This window comes from Salvelinus fontinalis, unplaced genomic scaffold (assembly GCF_029448725.1).
Source record: "Salvelinus fontinalis isolate EN_2023a unplaced genomic scaffold, ASM2944872v1 scaffold_0043, whole genome shotgun sequence".
NCBI classification, from domain to species: domain Eukaryota; kingdom Metazoa; phylum Chordata; class Actinopteri; order Salmoniformes; family Salmonidae; genus Salvelinus; species Salvelinus fontinalis.
In genome coordinates this window covers 122,001-136,834 of record NW_026600252.1, presented here as the reverse complement: position 1 = coordinate 136,834, position 14,834 = coordinate 122,001, and the positions used below count along the sequence as shown (strand labels likewise).

The window sequence follows — 14,834 nt, the reverse complement described above, 5'->3', positions numbered from 1 at the left end:
ATTTATTTTACTATTTTCTACATTGTTGAATAATAGTGAAGACATAAAAACTATGAAATAACACATACAGTGCATTGCGAAATTATTCACTCCCTTGGCATTTTTCCTATTTTGTTGCCTTACAACCTGGAATTAAAATAGATTTTTATTTGGATTTCATGTAATGGACATACACAAAATAGTCCAAATTGGTGAAGTGAAATGAAAAAAATTACTTGTTTCAAAAAATTGCAGACCATTTTCAGCACCTTTGGCCTCGACAACGACCGTATTGTTTTGGAGAAAGTGATCTCTCGTGGAGCTGCCTATTTTGATTACAATGGCTGTCCTGATTTGTTAATCACATTTTTATCTTTACATGGTATATGGTAGACGATACTAAAAAATAGAATCAAAAAATATGTTGTTTTTTTTACCCCTTTTTCGTGATATCCAATTGGTAGTTAGAGTCTGTCCCATCGCTGCAACTCCCGTACGGACTTGGGAGAGGCGAAGGTCGAGAGCCGTGCATCCTCCGAAACACGACCCCGCCAAGCCGCACTGCTTCTTGACACACTTCTCGCATAACCCGGAAGCCAGCCGCATCAAAGCGTCAGAGGAAACACCATACAGCTGGCGACCGAAGTCAGCGTGCATGCACCCGGCAACCACAAGGAGTCGCTAGAGCGCGATGGGACAAGGACATCCCAGTCGGCCAAACCCTCCCATAACCCGGACGACGCTGGGCCGATTGTGTGCCGCCTCATGGGTCTCCCGGTTTCGGCCGGCTGCGACACAGCCCGGGATCGAACCCTGATCTGTAGTGACGACTCTAGAAATGCGATGCAGTGCCTCAGACAGCTGCGCCACTCGGGAGGCCCTAACCATTAGTATGGTTTTCTAAGATGGGTCCACCTTTTTTCTTTCCTCACCTTTGCTCCCCTCAGTGCCAGCTGTGAGCCTATAAAACAAATGATTATGTCAGCTAGATTACAAATATTCAATTAATTCACATCTAAACAAAAACTGGTATTTCTAACAGTTATGAAAAAAAATCTTACAAATGTATTAATAAATAAATAGCATAATTTACTGGTGATATCTGGCACGAGATTTTGCAGGTCCGTTCTCAGGGCTTTGAATTTCGACACCTATATGTCCTTGTCCTTCCTGTATGTTGGCGAGACCGGACACTGTGTATTGCATATTGCCGCCTTTTGCAACTTGGCGTGAGAATATATCTAAGCCTCACACCAGTAGGTGCAGGTGCCTGGCTTCATTCCTAATGAAATGAAGTATTTTTTTTGATTAACCTTATTTAATTTGGGGGGGGGGTACTAACTTTTCCGATTTGAAAAATGTAATTAAAATAATAATAATCTACACACAATACCTGATAATGACAAAGGGAAAATGTTTCAGAAATATATTTAAATGTATAAAAAATTTAAAACAGAAATACCTTATTTACTTAAGAATTAAGACTCTTTCCTATGAGACTCGAAATTGAGCTCAGGTACAGCCTGTTTCCATTGATCATCCTTGAGATGTTTCTACAACTTGATTGGAGTCCACCTGTGGTAAATTCAATTGATTGGACATGATTTGGAAAGGCACACACCTGTCTATATAAGGTCCCACAGTTGACAGTGCACGTCAGAGCAAAAACCAAGCCATGAGGTCAAAGGAATTGTCCAAAGAGCTCCGAGACAGGATTGTGTCGAGGCACAGGTCTGGAGAAGGGTACCAAAAAATGTCTGCAGGATTGAAGGTCCCCAACAACACAGTGGCCTCCATCATTCTTAAATGGAAGAAGTTTGGAACCACTAAGACTCTTTCTAGAGCTGACCGCCCTGCCAAACTGAGCAATCGGGGGAGACCAAGAACCCGATGGTCACTGACAGAGCTCCAGAGTTCCTCTTTGAAGATGGGAGAACCTTCTAGAACAGGGGTGGGCAACTCCAGTCCTCCAGGGCTTGATTGGTGTCACACTTTCTCCATCCCTAGCAAACTCAGCTGATTAATCAAATGTATTCTAAACTGAAGATCACGATTAGGTGATTATTGGAGTCAGGTGTATTAGCTGGGGCTGGGGAAAAAACGTGACACCAAATCAGGCCCCTCTGTTCTAGAAGGACAACCATCTCTGCAGCACTCTACCAATCAGGCCTTTGTGGTGGCCAGACGGAAGCCACAATGGTAGAGCGGCCAGACGGAAGACTGACTATAAAACAAGATTTTCTGGTCTGATGAAACCAATATTGAACTCTGGCCTGAATATCAAGCGCCATGTCTGGAGGAAACCAGGCACTGCTCATCCCTTGGCCAATACCATCCCTACGGTGAAGCATGGTGGTGGCAGCATCATGCTGTGGGGATGATTTTCAGCGGCAGGGACTGGAAAATCGAGGGAAAGATGATCGGAGCAAAGTACAGAGAGATCCTTGATGAAAACAGGCTCCAGAGTGCTTAGGACCTCAGACTGGGGCGAAGGTTCACCTTCTAACAGGACAACGACCCTAAGCACGCAGCCAAGACAACGCAGGAGTGGCTTCAGGACAAGTCTCTGAATGTCTTTGAGTGCCCCAGCCAGAGCCCGGACTTGAACATCTCTAGAGACCTGAAAATAGCTGTGCATCAACACTCCCCATCCAACCTGACAGAGCTCGAGAGGATCTGCATAGAAGAATAGGAGAAACTCCCCAAATACAGGTGTGTCAAGCTATTAGCGTTTTACCCAAGAAGACTTGAGGTTGCAATCACTGCCAAAGGTGCTTCAACAAAGTACTGAATAAAAGGGTCTGAATAGTTATGTAAATGTAATAAATCCGTTAAAAATATATATAAATTTGCAACAAAAAAAACAACCTGTATTTTCTTTCTTATTATGGGGTATTGTGTATAGATTGATGAGGGGGAAAAAAGTATCTAATACATTTTAGAATGAAGCTGTAACGTAACAAAATGTGCAGAAAGTTAAGGGGTCTGAATACTTTATAAATGCACTGTAATCTATAAATAACCAGGGAGCCGCAAGAGAAGGGTTGATGAGCTGCATGTGGCTTAAGAGCAGCGGGTTGCCGACCCCTGGCCTAGATCAACTGAAAAACCACAGTCCATCAAAATGGAGGATAGAAACAATGATACTGGCAGCCATCCTACCCATTTCTCACAATTGAAGATGAATACTAATATTAGCATAATCTGCAATAGGTGGCGGAAAACACATTAAGATTGACTGAATTCCCAACTGAAATTCCCTTTGGTAACTTGACACTATGAACTGTCCATTACTAAAAGTAAGACCAGCTCAGGGTTTTATTTGTAGAGGCGCGAGTGGAAGACAGCTCGGCCTACAATCCAGGATAAATCAACACCATTACCGTCACACACCTTTTTGCCTGCTACTTCATCCAATTTAAGACCACCATTTCCTAATTTCCCATGATAAATGAAACTGGCTCAATAGTGTGGCTTGTGTGGTCCAGCAGTTAGTGCCGCAGACCCAGCCACACATGTATACAGATGTAGGATCTTAATTTGATCACTCTTGTTGCTGAGAATTTTCCTGTACTGCAGGAAATGCAGATGAGATTCATGATTTACATACATTTACTGAAAACACACAACAACATGGTTATATTAACATTATTTCCTTTTTCATGTAGCCTAATTTTGGCTAGTTAATAGCCTAACCACCGACAAAGTGGTTGCAGGATTGTTTTGCTGCTGCGATAGTACTGATCAAATTAAGATCTGACATCTGTATACCATTGACTTGATCTCTCTGCAACCTTTCCAGTCTACTCTTCACAGTCCGATCCCAATAAAACCACCAAGACGAAAAAAGAAACCTGTTCAATGATGTAAAGAAAGAGGCTGAATACTAAAATGTATAAGGAAATTAACTTGAACAAAAATAACACTATAGGTGCATCTCAATAGCTTAAGGTGGATTAATATTGTCTCATTTGATTCATATCCACTGGTGTGAAAGAGCCAAAATGGCAGATGAGCATCCTTACCCTTACCAAATGGGCCACATTCAGCAGGCAAATGTGGAACATTAATTTCCTAATTGAAATAGAGCTGACATTGTTGTTCTATATAATACAGTTCTATGCTGAACAAAAATATAAACGCAACATGTAAAGTGTTGGTCCCATGTTTCATGAGCTGAAATTTTAAAAAATCCCAGAAATGTTCCATGCGCACAAAAAGCGTATTTCTCTAAAATGTTCCAATTTGCATACTGACTGCAGGAACGTCCACCAGAGCTGTTACCAGAGAATTTAATGTTCATTTTTCGACCATAAACTGCCTCCAATGTCGTTCTAGAGAATTTGGCAGTACGTCCAACAGGTCTCACAACTGCAGACCATGTGCAACCACGCCAGCCCAGGACCTCCATTTCCGGCATCTTCACCTGCGGGATTGTCTGAGGGGGGGTGGGGGGCCTTATTCTAAAAATGATTAAATTGTCCCCCCCCTCAAACTACACACAATACCCCATAACGACAAAGCAAAAAGAGGTTTTTAGAATAAATAAATGTATTCAAAATAAAAAATACTGAAATAGGTAAATAAAATAAGTATTTAGACCCTTTACTCAGTACTTGGTTGAAGCACCTTTGGTAGCAATTACAGCCTCGAGTCTTCTTGGGTACAACGCTACAAGCTTGGCACATCTGTATTTGGGGAGTTTCTCCCATTCTTCTCTGCAGATCCTCTCAAGCTCTGTAAGGTTGGATGGGGAGCATTGCTGCACAGCTATTTTCAGGTCTCTCCAGAGATGTTCGATTGGGTTCAAGTCCGGGCTCTGGCTGGGCCACTCAAGGACATTCAGAGACTTGTTCTGAAGCCACTCCTGCGTTGTCTTGGCTGTGTGCTTAGGGTCGTTCGCCCCAGTCTGAGGTCCTGAGCACTGTGTAGCCGGTTTTTATCAAGAATCTCTCTGTACTTTGCTCCGTTCATCTTTGCCTCGATCCTGACTAGTCTCCCAGTCCCTGCCTCTGAAAAAAGATCCACACAGCATGAATGCTGCTACCACGCTTCACTGTAGGGATGGTGCCAGATTACCTCCAGACATGACGCATGGCATTCAGGCCAAAGAGTTCAATCTTGGTTTCATCAGACCAGAGAATTTTGTTTCTCATGGTCTGAGTCTTTACATGCCTTTCGGCGGGCTGTCATGGTTGTTGGTCATCTCCCTGTTCTTGGGGACCGTCAATGCTGCAGAAAGTTTTTGGTACCCTTCCCCAGATCTGTGCCGCGACACAATCCTGTCTCGGAGCTCTACGGACAATTCCTTCAATCTCATGGCTTGTTTTATCTCTGACATGCACTGTCAACTGTGGGACCTTATATAGACAGGTGTGTGCCTCTCCAAATCATGTCCAACCAATTTAATTTACCACAGGTTGACTTCAATCAAGTTGTAGAAACATCTCAAGGATGATCAATGGAAACAGGATGCACCTGAGCTAAATTTCAAGTCTCATAGCAAAGGGTCTGAATACTTATGTAAATAAGGTATGTGTTTGTTATTTTTAATACATTTGCTAACATTTAAAAACATGTTTTTGCTTTGTCATAATGGGGTATCGTGTGCAGATTGTTAAGGATTTTTTGTTTTTAATACATTTTAGAATAAGGATGTAACGTAACAAAATGTGGAAAAAGTCAAGGGGTCCGAGTACTTTCCGAAGGCACTGTATATGAATGTTCCACAACATGCCCTTCTGAACACATTTTTCAAAGCTAAAGAAGAGGCTACAATAAAGGAGAGGAAGACTCTTTAGACTATTGAGTACAGTACAACACAATTCTAGTCAAACCAGTTTTGACCAATTGTTGACCCTTAACCTCTGACCCTTGCCTTACCAGTCATGCTGTTGTCCCGGCTCAGGCCTGCGTGGAGCTTGCAGTGCACCAGTGCGGCGTCAAAAAGCCACTGGCCAAAAAGGTTGAGGACACTGTTGACCTTGGGCCTGGTGGGGGCAGGCAGCGGCCGGGGCTCCGAGCTGGTCTGGTTGGGGCTGGACAGGGGGGAGGTGGAGGACGGCTGGTGGGACACTTTGGGTTGGTGTGTTATGCTTGCCTGGGTGGGTAGGGGAGGGGGGTGGTAGATAACCAGGAATTTATTAAATTAACTATCACAGGCACAGTAAAAATAGGAATATTCATTAACATTCACTCATATTTTTTTTTAAGATTGGAAAAAACATTATTTGGCAAAGGTATGAAGTCTTTTTCCCATTTTACGTCAGTTCTCCATTTTAAATCTGATACAAATGGGCCAAATTAGGAAAGACTAATAAACAGCAGCTCAAAAGAAGTACAACAAACTCTGTGGTAGGAACCTACCGTTGAGGTTTTACTGGCCATCTTTGTTACCCCTGTGGGTTTGTGGCGACGGCTGTGAGGGGGCGTGGTGTTGGTGGTGGGCGGCGGCATGCTCAGTCTGTTGACAGGGGTTGGCGGGGCACTGTCCGACCGGGGACGGGAGACACCTGAGGGAGAGAGAGAAGGAACGAGGCACAGAGGACATTCAAGTGCTTGAAGTGAAAACAGCAACAACCAATCATGGCCAATTTCCCGATGTTAGTAACGTCCACATCGGCAGCGTGTCATTTTTGTGTTTCTCCTTTCCTCCACAGACAGAAACAAAACTGCTTAAAATGCACAATTGATCTCATATGGATGGATGTCTTCTTTGTTGCAAGATACTCACCACAGATAAAGGTTAGAGAAAAAGATTCACATTTTCCTTTACGACCAATTTTGATTGACAACAGTTCACTTATTCAGTAGCTTGGCACAGCCTATCACACATTACAGGCATATACAGTTGAAGTCGGAAGTTTACATACACTTATTTTTCAACCACTCCACAAATTTCTTGTTAACAAACTATAGTTTTGGCAAGTCGGTTAGGATATCTACTTTGTGCATGACAAGTAATTTTTCCAACAATTGTTTACAGACAAATTATTTCACTGTATCACAATTCCAGTGGGTCAGAAGTTTACATACACTAAATTGACTGTGCCTTATAACAGCTTGGAAAACTCCAGAAAATGATATTACGGCTTTAGAAGCTTCTGATAGGCTAATTGACATAATTTCAGTCAATTGGAGGTGTACCCGCGGATGTATTTCAAGGACTCAGTGCCTATTTGCTTGACATCATGGGAAAATCAAAAGAAATCAGCCAAGACCTCAGAAAAAACATTGTAGACCTCCACAAGTCTGGTTCATCCTTGGGAGCAAATTCCAAACGCCTGAAGGTACCACGTTCATCTGTACAAACAATAGTAAGTATAAACACCATGGGACCACGCAGCCGTCATACCGCTCAGGAAGGAGACGCGTTCTGTCTCCTAGAGATGTACTTTTGGTGCGAAAAGTGCAAATCAATCACAGAACAGCAAAGAATTGTGTGAAGATGCCGGAGGAAACATGTACAAAAGTAGCTATATCCACAGTAAAACGAGTCCAACATCGACATAATCTGAAAGGCCGCTCAGCATGGAAGAAGCCACTGCTCTAAAACCCCCATAAAAAAGTAAGACTATGGTTTGCAACTGCACATGGGGACGAAGACCGTACTTTTTGGAGAAATTTCCTCTGGTCTGATGAAACAAAAATAAAACTGTTTGGCCATAATGACCATCGTTATGTTTGGAGGAAAAAGGGGGAGGCTTGCAAGCTGAAGAACACCATCCCAACCGTGAAGCACAGAGGTGGCAGCATCATGTTGTGGGGGTGCTTTGCTGCAGGAGGGACTGGTGCACTTCACAAAATAGATGGCATCACGAGGGTGGAAAATTATGTGGATATATTGAAAGCAACATCTCAAGGCATCAGTCAGGAAGTTAAAGCTTGGTTGCAAATGGGTCTTCCAAATGGACAATGACCCCAAGCGTACTTCCAAAGTTGTGGCAAAATGGCTTAAGGACAACAAAGTCAAGGTATTGGAGTGGCCATCACAAAGCCCTGACCTCAAACCTATAGAAAATGTGTGAGCAGAACTGAAAAAGTGTATGCGAGCAAGGAGGCCTACAAACCCGACTCAGTTACACCAGCTCTGTCAGGAGGAATGGGCCAAAATTCACCCAACTTATTGTGGGAAGCTTGTGGAAGGCTACCCAAAGCGTTTGACCTAAGTTAAACAATTTAAAAGCAATGCTACCAAATACTAATTGAGTGTATGTAAACGTATGACCCACTGGGAATGTGATGAAAGAAATAAAAGCTCAAATAAATAATTCTCTACTATTATTCTGAAATTTCACATTCTTAAAATAAAGTGGTGATCCTAACTGACCTAAGACAGGGAATTTTTATTAGGATTAAATGTCAGGAATTGTGAAAAACTGAGTTTAAATGTATTTGACTAAGGTGTATGTAAACTTCGACTTCAACTGTACTTACTGTTCCCTTACTGTCCACACTGACAACACATTACCGAGTACCACTCCATATTTTCAAGCATGGTGGTGGCTGCATCATGTTATGGGTATGCTTGTTCTCGTTAAGGACTGTGGAGTTTCAGGATAAAAAATGAAACTGAGTGGCACTAAGCATAGGCAAAATCCTAGAGGCAAACCAGGTTCAGTCTGCTTTCCACCAGACACTGGGAAATGACTTCACCTTTCAGTAGGACAATAACCTAAAACAAGGCCAAATCTACACACGAGTTGCTTTCAAGACAGTGAATGTTCTTGAGTGGCCAAGTTAGTTTTGACTTAAATCTGCTTGAAAATCTATGCAAGACATAAATGGTTGTATGGCAATGATCAACAACCAATTTGACAGAGCTTGAAGAATAGATGGGCAAATGTTGCACAATCCAGGTGTGGAAAGTGTTTAGAGATTTAGCCAGAAAGATTCACAACTGTAATCGCTGCCAAAAGATGATTCTAACATGTATTGAGGGTTGAATACTTATCAAATCAAGATAGTTTTTTTTCATACATTTTAGACGTTTTTTTCCACATTCATATTGGGTAGATCGTTGACTAAAAATGACAATTAAATCAATTTTAATCCAACTTTTTAACACAACAAATGTGGAAAAAGTTGAGTGGTGTGAATACTTTCTGAAGGCACTGTATATAAAAATAACAAGAAATACAGGGGTAGAGAAGAGACGTTTTCAGGATTGAGACCGTTTGTTACTGCTGTCCTTATAGTGATTATGGATTCAATTGATTTGGACACAGCCACTAAGTGCATGAACCAGCTAGCTTCACCACAGAGTCAGATTTTTGCGAGCCCCAGGAAATCCAACAAAATGCTTCAGCTCCCTTTATGATTGGTTGGGAGCACACTACTACGGAGTACCATAGGAGGGCATGGAGGGAAGCCTTTCTCTAAAGGTGTTCTTAGACACAGCGAAACCTGAAGGAAAGAAAGCTGTCAAAGCACAGCCTGGAAAATCACAACACAGACCGACTAACCAACCAGCCATGACAAAATTGACCAATTCTTCTGGCAGCTGACACGGCCATCGATCAAAATTAAGAATCAAAACAGCTTCGCAGCTTTTCTTTCTGACACAGTGAATAATGTGTTTTTCCTAGATGTGTATGAATAGGTTGTTTTTGTGACTGTAGAAGGGTGGCACCACACTATAGGGAATCTTGTTTGTTATATACATAATGTTAGTGATTGGATTTCATTGGGTTAGATCTGGTTTAATAGTGTACCTAGAGGGTGAAGTTTGTCACGTATATTGGTCCTAGGAAACAACACTAGTGGTGTTTCTGGGAAAGACGAAAAATAACAAAAGCTGAAGCAGAAGCACAAAATGGCGGGTTAGTTATTGGGCTAAATGACTGTTCAACAACTCAAGCCATGTTAGGTATTTATTAGAGACATTCTGTGTGTTTTTGGCACTGTAGAACATAATTGGCAGCATATCTAATACTAGTTTGTGATTTTCAAAATGAAAACTGATACATTAACCAAAAGAAAAATCTAAGTAGACTTGCGCTGCCGTTTCATTAAACATGGGGATGTCAAGAGATTTAGGGAGGTATATAGCCTTCACTGTGACAGTGCTTAGATGAAGTATAGGGCAAAAACACAGGGAGGTCTGCTTGATGTTTTTTTCTTTTCTTCACATTATCAATGTCCACAAAATCTAAACCCTTTTACTCCTGAATTGAATGCCGAAGTTAATTAAGTCCCATAAGGCAGTTTCTCTCTAATATCTCTCTTTGCGAGTCCGACACCTAGCCAGAAGGAAACATATACGGGGCCTCTTATTTCAGATGTGATCAAGCAAAACATGAGGATATGAAAGTATTGGATAGGTTCAAGCAACAGGGCAAAATCTCCAGCCTATTATGGGAGAAGGAACTACTACCATACCTATCCAATTTTTTCACGGCCCGTATTCAGAAAGCGTCTCATAGTAGGAGTGCTGAGCTACGATCAGGTCCCCCTGTCCATGTAATCTTATTCATTATGATCTATGAGGCAAAACTGATCCTAGATCAGCACTCCTACCCAGATGCCTACTCTGAACTGTTTCATGAATACGGGCCCAGATCTACATGAAGTGCCTAGGGGAAAGGGCTAGGGGTTGTCTCTGGACAGTGCCAAAGTGAAACGTAACAGTATATGCAATGGAGAAAGAAAAATGATAAAGTGAGGTAGTCTTACCCAGGAAGGCATCCACCAGGCAGCTGACCCCCCGCATGGCCCTGAAGAAGATCTGGGGCAGCTGATTGAGACAGGGATGCTGCTGGATCACCTCCTGGGGCACGCCGCTCACCCCCAGCAGCTGCTCCTGGAACTTTGGCGTAGAGCTGACCGTCAGCGGGTTGCTAAGGTCCACCGGGTTACTGCAAGAGGAAGAGAGGTAGAGGGAACTGTTAGCATAGGGGTGCAAAAACGTTGGTTCTGGTCTGGATTTCCCAAAGTCTGTAGGTAAAGTAATATGTTATTTCTCTCCACAACCTAGACAAAAACAACTGCTAGAGAGTAACAGTTAAATTGATGTAGCCTAAGATCTTTAGGTTACAATTTTGTAGGTCCATTAAGAGTCTAGAATCATTTTCAGATCCCATTTTTTGATTTTATGTATATTTTTGTATGTTCTTCATCAAAAAGACCCAATAAGCTACTTCCAGGATACGTTTCTTAAATGATGATTGAAGAAAGTTATACTATTTCATCGGGGAGCAATTACACAGAATACAGTATAGATTTGAACAGCAATACCTCCCATGCTGTGCCACACATATACAGATAGCTAGCTCCGTGGGACTCACCTCAGCATGTGAAGAAAGCGGAACCAGGTCTGAGCCACACAGTCGTTGTCCATCTCAGTAGGGATCATGTTGGCGTCCTCCTCTGGGACTTTGAACGGAGGGAAGGATGGACCGTAGGTGAACCGCAACAGTCTGTGCCAAAACAGAACATTTAATGAATCTTATGAATACATTTACATAATTAATGTTTGATATGAATTTGTGCTTATAAATCAGCTAATAATCCATTATCAAATACTTGAACCATTAGTAAAGTGTTTATAAATATTCCTACATGTACAGTGCCTTCAGAAACTATTCACAGCCCTTGACTTATTCCACATTTTGTTGTGTTACAAGCCTGAATTCCAAATTGATTAAAATGATGGTTTTTCTACACACAATACCCCATGACAAAGTGAAACATGATTTTAGAAATGTTTACAAATGTCTTGAAAAAGAAACATCTCATTTATTTAAGTCAATACTTTGTAGAAGCACCTTTGGCGGCGATTACAGCTTCGAGTCGTGTGTCTGTATCAGCTTTGCACATCTGGATTTGGGGATTTTCTCCCATTCTTCCTTACAGATTTTCGCAAGCTCTGTTAAGTTATATGGGGAATGGCAGTGAACAGCAATCTTCAAGTCTTTCCACAGATTTTCAAATGGGATTCAAGTCTAGGCTTTGGCTGGGCCACTCAAGGAGTTTCACATTCTTGTTCTGAAGCCATTTCAGCGTTGCTTTGGCTGTATGCTTGGGGTTATTGTCCTGTTGGAACGTAAATCTTCGCCCCAGTCTGAGGTCATTTGCACTCTGAAGGTTCTCAAGGATTTTCCTGTATTTGGCTCCATTCATTGTTCCCTCTATCCTTACCAGTCTCTCAGTCCCTGCCGCTGAAAATCCTCCCCATAGCATGATGTGCCACCACCATGCTTTATGGTAGGAAAGGCGTTAGACGGGTGATGAATTGTTCCTGTTTTTCTCCAGACAGCACTTTGCATTTAGGCAGAATCTTTTCCACTGTGCTCGAAGTCTTTCAAATGCCTTTTTACAAACTCCAGGCATGCTGGCATGTGCATTTTTCTCAGTAGTTGCTTCGGTCTGGCCACTCTCCCAAAAAGGTCAGATTGGGTTAGTGATGTAGAGACAGTTGTCCTTCTGGCAGGTTCTCCCATCTCAGCCAATGAACTCTGTGGTTCTGTTAGAGTGGTCATTGGGGTCTTGGTCACCTACCTGGCCAAGGTCCTTCTTGCTCAGTTTGGTCGGACAGAAAGCTCTAGGCAGTCTGTGTAGTTTCATACTATTTCCATTTCCCAATTATGGAGACCACTGTGCTCTTGGAAACGTACAACACTCTAGAAATTGTTTTATACCCTTCCCCAGATAGATGGCTTGTCACAATTCTGTCTCCGAGATCTACAGACAGTTCCTTAGACTTATATAGACAGGTGTGTTTCCTTCTAAATCATGTCCAAACAATTTAATTGGCCACATGAGGATTCCAATCAAGTTTTAGTTACATCTCAAGGATGGTCAAAGGAAATTGGATGCACCTGATCTCAATTTGGAGCATCATAGCATAGAGGTTTGACTACTTAGTGTCTAAATTAGATCATTCTAATCAAGAGAAAACAGGTTAAAGGTTAAAAAAAGAATTTTAAAAATACAGAAAATTGTCCTGATCATACAGTATAGGCCTAGACAATATCCAAAACTCATACATTTTCAGTAATTTAAATTGTGAACACTGTCACAACTAATTTTTCCAATCCGGGAGGTAAAACCAGTAAACCCAATTCAAATAATTTCACTGTGTATTTCGTATGGAATCAAGGCATTAGAATGTACCAGAGGCTTGTCTTAACAACCTGAGGGGATTCTGGCTGGCTGATTTTCTATTTGGCTGGATACTCCATGTGCTTGTAGAAAACACAGGTTAGTTGTTGACAGAAAAAACTCCTACTGCCTGTTATCCAATTAATTTGGTCTTACCTGAAGGTGTCCAATAAATCCACGCACATTGTTTAAAAAAAAAGCTAATCATATGTTTAAGCACTGAGCTTAAACAAAAGCCTGCAATCCCAGGGTTGGCAACCCCTGTTCTTGTTGTGGTGTGGCTACCTGGAGGTGAGGGCGGCGATGACCTTGCTCCACTGCTCCACCACGGGCGGGTGGTGCCTCCAGTTGGCCAGCATCTCCCTGGCCGTCTTCCAGTAGGGCGGTGTGGGGAAGCAGCGCATGCAGGCCAGGAACCACACCTCAAACAGCACGCTGATCAGCTTCTCAGCCAGCTTCTCCGCTATACCACCTGAGCGAGTTTGGGGGATGGGGGACAGGGTGGAGTAAGGATGAATTTGCATCATCCAAAATGTCTAGATGGGGGAAAAATGCTCCCATACAACATCGTCATTTGCTTCTAAATAGTAATATTAACAGCAAAGTTACTTAATTTATCAAAGCCAAAAAGATAATGCGGCGAATCCTAACTTCCACATATTGGTCATGGTATGATATCAATGGTAGACTAAAATGTGGCCGAAGTGGATGTGAGGAATTGCCCCACAACACTAGAAAAAGTACTCTAATTGCGTCTGTTCCACTTGGCTGACCTCCGACTGTGGGCGGGGCCAGCAGGGTGTCGTTGATGCGCAGCAGGAAGAGCAGCAGCACCTCCCATGTCTCCCGGGCCATGCCGCCGCCCGATTCCCTGGCCAGCTTTTGCACCGCCGTCAGCACCTGTTGGCACAGCCGGAAGTGCATGGGGCTGTAATGCTCCGGCCTGAGGGAGGGAGGTAAAGAAAGAGACAGTAATGGACCGCATTTGTAAAAGGAAGCGGAAATATACACTCCATTGACCATTCCCTCTTCAATGCTCCGTTCCCCTAAGCCTTGTGATTTAGTTTGATGAACTAATGGAGGGTATCTGTCCCTATTTAGAATTACCATGCTATTTAAGCAAAGTAGGTTCAAATCAAATCTTATTAGTCGCATACAAATATTTAGCAGATATTGTTGGTAAGACCTTAACACAGATAATTACAAAACTTACAAAATAAACAAAAACAAAATAACACATTGTTTAGCTAAAACAAAGTCACATAGATTTGTTAATGACGTGCAAAATATGCTAATTTAAGTACAATGACTTGCATGGGATTTGTGCAACAAATGCAAAGACCCTGACATCGTTGCCCGAGCTCGCGTACAATCCAATTAGATGTGAACCGCACATACTGGACAACGACCACATTCAAGGGAAGGCAACAGGCTCCATGGTGCGACAATGGGAAAAAGTCAACCCGAGCCAAAGACAGGGTTTGGTAAATAAACCTGAAAACCCCCTGGGAAGACTGCAGGCGCAAACAGTAGCTGATAGGGCACATTCCACATGTGACCCGTTTCAGGAAACTATGTAGCAAGTCACGACTTCACAGGAGAGCCGTTAGAACGTTATTTTATTTTTTATTTTTTTATCAAATTGCGTTTTTTGGCAGAAATGCATACTTGAACATGTGAACTTTCATGTGCCTTAATAACAAATGTTTATGCCATCTGTGAATACGAATAAAATGGTTAAATTAGGAGCCTAG

General features: G+C 42.3%; 1 protein-coding gene across 6 annotated transcripts in view; it reads right to left on the bottom strand.

The window, feature by feature from the left end:
- LOC129842484 (ral GTPase-activating protein subunit beta-like) overlaps positions 1-14,834 on the bottom strand; it is an 81,897-nt gene that overhangs the window by 45,004 nt on the left and 22,059 nt on the right. For all 6 annotated transcript variants that reach the window (XR_008757604.1, XM_055911050.1, XM_055911051.1 and 3 more), the window contains exons 4-9: positions 13,854-14,023; positions 13,366-13,552; positions 11,265-11,396; positions 10,654-10,835; positions 6,346-6,491; positions 5,863-6,079 (exon numbers count right to left, since the gene is read on the bottom strand). Coding sequence is in view for 5 of the 6 variants with exons in the window: in XM_055911050.1 (XP_055767025.1) it covers positions 5,863-6,079; positions 6,346-6,491; positions 10,654-10,835; positions 11,265-11,396; positions 13,366-13,552; positions 13,854-14,023 (1,034 nt within the window). In the remaining variant the exon portion in view is untranslated. The remainder of the gene's footprint in view (positions 1-5,862; positions 6,080-6,345; positions 6,492-10,653; positions 10,836-11,264; positions 11,397-13,365; positions 13,553-13,853; positions 14,024-14,834) is intronic.